This window comes from Zerene cesonia, chromosome 3 (assembly GCF_012273895.1).
Source record: "Zerene cesonia ecotype Mississippi chromosome 3, Zerene_cesonia_1.1, whole genome shotgun sequence".
Taxonomy (NCBI): domain Eukaryota; kingdom Metazoa; phylum Arthropoda; class Insecta; order Lepidoptera; family Pieridae; genus Zerene; species Zerene cesonia.
In genome coordinates this window covers 9,094,120-9,098,852 of record NC_052104.1, presented here as the reverse complement: position 1 = coordinate 9,098,852, position 4,733 = coordinate 9,094,120, and the positions used below count along the sequence as shown (strand labels likewise).

General features: G+C 36.2%; 1 protein-coding gene across 1 annotated transcript in view; it reads left to right on the top strand.

Moving 5' to 3' along the window:
* The window catches only part of LOC119838401 (synaptic vesicle glycoprotein 2A-like), an 8,846-nt gene that overhangs the window by 1,839 nt on the left and 2,274 nt on the right, over positions 1-4,733 (top strand). The window contains exons 2-7 of the mRNA XM_038364339.1: positions 1,287-1,449; positions 2,334-2,515; positions 3,046-3,230; positions 3,612-3,763; positions 4,018-4,245; positions 4,532-4,717. Coding sequence (XP_038220267.1) covers positions 1,287-1,449; positions 2,334-2,515; positions 3,046-3,230; positions 3,612-3,763; positions 4,018-4,245; positions 4,532-4,717 — 1,096 coding nt within the window. The remainder of the gene's footprint in view (positions 1-1,286; positions 1,450-2,333; positions 2,516-3,045; positions 3,231-3,611; positions 3,764-4,017; positions 4,246-4,531; positions 4,718-4,733) is intronic.

The following is a 4,733-nucleotide window of genomic DNA, read 5'->3' as shown; positions in this document are numbered from 1 at the left end:
AAAAATTATTTTATAGTTTTTAGTTTGATGTGCTTGAAAAGCGTGTTTTTTAGTTTTTTTAAACTATATTTTATTGCCGTCGAGTTGTCTATAGGTTAATTTGAATTGCATAGAGATTAATTGGTTGTATAATTTACAAATAGTGTATAATAAAACTTTACATTAACTATTATTAGACCTTATTTTGTTTATTTACTATTTCAAATTCAAAATATACATAAATATATAAATACAAAGGAATATAAGCAGCCTAGCAATATGATCATGAACCTAGGAAATCTTTATAAATTTCAAATATCATATTACTAATGTCTTAAAGGAAATAAAAGGCCCGCAAGTAAAGACAGAAAATATGCATTATTAAACATAGATAAATTAAAATACGCATTTACGTTTTTAATTAAGATGGCTAAAGCGCCGTCCATTTGATACTCGTAAATCAATGTTTGTGTTTTGAAAAATACACAGCGATAAAGACGTTATACACTTGACACAATCGTGTTTGTTTTTTCTTTGTTTGTTTTTATCGTTAAAGCTTTCCTTATAACATATAACATTGCAACGGTCAGTAATATCTGTAATATTTATATATTAATAATATTAATAATATTAATAATTCACATTTTAATGGTTGTAAGAAAACTGAAATCTCAAACACCTATTTATTCAATTAGATGTCTTCTAGAAATTTTGGATCGTAATAGCATGGTTTTAACATTTACAGTTCCAGAAAGCAGTTTCTACATAGAAGAGCGGGAAAGAAACTCTGTAGTTGCGTTTTAAATTCATGTCAATTTTACATAATATGTCTTACTCCTCAATATAGAGGTAGAGGCGCATTGATATTATTTAAGTTTCATTTATAAGAATCTATGAGAGTCTATTAATCTTATTTATTAACGACATAACAACAAATATTCAGAATCAGTCAGAATTTAAAACCGTTTAATCTACACTTATATTATAAAGCTGAAGAGTTTGTTTGTTTGAACGCACTAATCTCAGGAACTATTGACCCGATTTGAAAAATTCTTTCAGTGTTAGATCTTAGCTGTGATCAATCCCAAAAAAACATTCAATTCAGATTTACTTCTATACTAATAATACAAAAGCTGAAGAGTTTGTTTCTAACTTTTACATAAACCTTGAATCACTCTATCAGTTAAGAACCCCATCAAAACCTGTTGCGTAATTTTGAAAATCTAAGCATACAGACAGCGGAAAGCGACTTTGTTTTATACTATGTAGAAATAATATTCTCAACATGTGTCTCCTCATTTTCGTAGGTATGATAGCATCCGCGATGCTGTGGGGCTTCCTCTCCGACACGCTGGGGAGACGGAAGATTCTTGTGTGGGGCTTCTTCTGTTCTGGTCTCGTGGAGATCACAGCAGCTATGAGCCAGAACTTCACCATGCTGCTGGTTACTCGCTTCGCGAGCGGTTTTCTGTGGGTTTATGACTTGTTATGTTTTATTGCTATAATTTTGATATCGTTTCTAAGACGGCGAAATCTTGACTCGTTTGAGGAAACCAGGCTTAGACTAAAAGGGTTCTAATAATACAATTCCGCTTCTCTTAATAACCTATCCAGTAGCCAGTGCAGGTGAAAATCTCATTAAAATCAGTCCAATAATAAGAACGCAATGTAATGAACCAAATTCGAATTTGACAAATGCTTTTTACACCTGTAATAGCTATAGCTTTTATAATTTATTAATTTGCTTCACATGAAAAATAAACTTTACAAACGATTCCCTTCATTACAAACCTATACATTAACTCTAAACCCTTTTCTATATGTGTTAACTGTTATATATTTCTGTTTTAAATATCATTTAATAAATTATTCTGAAAACAAAAAACCCGACTTCCATCTTTTTAGTATTCATTCATTTATCCTCTCATCACAAATGAGTATCTGTACAATATATTGTTAAACTTATTGCTTAATACTAACATTTGTGAGAGACTGGTGCCCGAGGTAAGTATGAAATACTGATGTTACGGGTTAATATAGTATATTTTTACGAAGTTATATTTGATGGGTTTGGTATTGGACTTTATATGGGTCAGAAAACATTAAAAAAAGAAACCCAACCCCTTTTTGTTGCGGGCACCATTTTGTTAATAGCCTATATCAATACCACACTTCTGATAATTACAACTACACCTCATGTAACAAAAACCATCCAGCGGTTTGGACTATAGGACGTACTTATGAAATGGACATATATTTATATACATATATACAATATATACATGCATAACCTCAAAAAACATGATCCTCCTTCTGTGGGCAAAAAAATACTTACCACAGTTAATCTCCCCCAGGTTCAATGGCCCGTTTGCAGTGCTGATCTCCTATCTAGCAGAGTTACATCGCACGGAGCTGCGCGCGCGCGTGATCCTGCTGTCCAGTCTCTTTTACACCATCGCCAGCACCACGCTGCCGCTGCTGGCGTGGGCGATACTCACGCAGGACTGGCACTTCAAACCCTTTGGGGGAAGTTTTGGTAAGCAGCGCTTGTTTAAGGTTCGACTCAAAGGAAAATTTTAATTGAACATAGAAGACACAATTATAGAAGATATCCGTCCAGTTTTCAAGAAGAGGGAGTGAATCAAGCCACTAATGGATCTACAGTTGCCGTTTACAGTGTATAACAATGATAATAATTGTTAGTGTTAATTATTTTAGATATTTATATTTTTCCTGCCGACAGCTTTGCCCACGAAGTGGAGGATACTAGATTATATATTAGAGATTATGATTTTCCCAAATGTGTGTAGGGAATTATTAACCAGGCTAAATCATACACTAATCTTAACCATTGTACAAGCTATCAGCAAGGATTTAATGATTGACTAGATTTGCGTCTGGCTCGCATACCATACTTGACCTAGGTTCCTATGTTCCAAGTTGGGGCAAAGGGCATCCACAGTGCTCTGCCAGCTACTCCTTTGGTGAGCTTCCCTTTTTATTTCCCTGACCATAACGATGTTTATATTAAGGGGATATACATTATAAACAACTTCTCTATTCCAGTGATCCACGCCTGGAACCTGTTCCTCCTGGCTGCAGCATTGGTTCCCCTTTTCACTGGAGTGGCATTCTTCTTCTTACCAGAGAGCCCCAAGTTTCTCATGTCCAGGGGCAGGAATGATGAAGCACTGGACATATTTAAGAAGATTTATGTATTGAACACGGGGAAATCTGCTGATAGCTATCCTGTATGTGTATTTTTATTAATTTGGTATGATAGAAACGTTAAAGAAATCATGGATATTTTTACTCATAGAAGAATATTGTTAAATGCATGTTTTTAATTGACAGTTAAAGTAATAAAAACAATAAAAAAAATAATAAAACGCCCTTTAAAATAAGAATGAACTTAATTGTCCCATTTACTCATATACAATGTAAATATTTTAATAAAATTATGAGATCCGGTGATTCTAATCAGGATTATAATCATTGTGAAAATTCATTTAATCCCAAATTTTTAATTTTGATATGTGCAACAAATTTAATATAAATGTAATTATTTTTAACTATATAGTAATATCATGTGTGTACTTATAGAGGTTATTAGGTTTCTTATACGAATCCAGGTAAAAAAACTAGTCAAAGAGAAAAGTGAACAGCAAGCGAAGGGCTTCGCCGCCCTTAAAGCTGGCAGGGATCAAATAGCGCCCTTGTTTAAGGCCCCATATGTGGCCTACTTGTTGCTCATCTGCGCTACTCACTGCGGATACATGTTTGGGTAAAACAGGCTCATTTTAATAATTAAATTCATTAATTGTAAATAATGAATTAAGATGTGCTTTGGTAATGTATAATAAACAGTTTATGATACGAGATAGAGTCAGTGTTGTTAATAAAACCCGTTTGTGTGGAAATATTTGAAGGCAAAATTTTACGCTATATTCTTATAAAATAAGATTGAGTCGCTATAAAAAATTGAGTGTGATTTTCTTTCAAAAGATGTTAAAAATTATTTTGTAAAATATACAACAGTTCCAACACACTGCGCCTCTGGTACCCGCAACTAGCGGCCATGATAGGATCCGGGAGCACGGCGGGGCTCTGCGCGGCGCTGGTACCGGGCCCCGCGAGCCCCGGGATCGCCGAGGGCCCCGTCGGCTGCGAGCCGCTGCAGACCGACATGCTCACGTACCTGCAGAGCGCGGTGGTGGGCGCGGGCTCTGTGCTCACCTATAGCATTGGTGGCGTATTGATAAATCGGTACTTCCTTTTAAATTGCTTACTACTACTTATTAGGTTAAAAACTTGTAATATTGTTCCAGTAGCGGTGTTTTAGTAGTTATTATATAATTACATGCGTCTGATTTTCCTAACTTACTACATTTTGCATTGTGAGTAGTAGTTGTTTGTATTGTATTACTAATTATGTCAGACTTGTTTTTATTTGAAAGTTGGTACCTTCCGTGTCATTTCATATCAGTTTGCTCTAGTTCTAAAGTTTCGTTTTTTGATAAAAAGTATGATTGAGTACAAAAGTTATGGGCAGTTGCGGCAAGGTGGTAGTGGCGGGGTTGTGCGGGCTGGCGAGCGCGGCCGTGGTGGCGGGGATGCCGTCGCTGGGCGCCGGCGCGGCGGCCGTCACGGCGCTGGTGGCGGCCGCGCTCGCGTTTACCTCTCTTGGCGGCGCCTCGCTCTCCAGCGTCACCGTCGACCTGTTCCCCACCTCACTGAGGTATTTTTTACTGAAA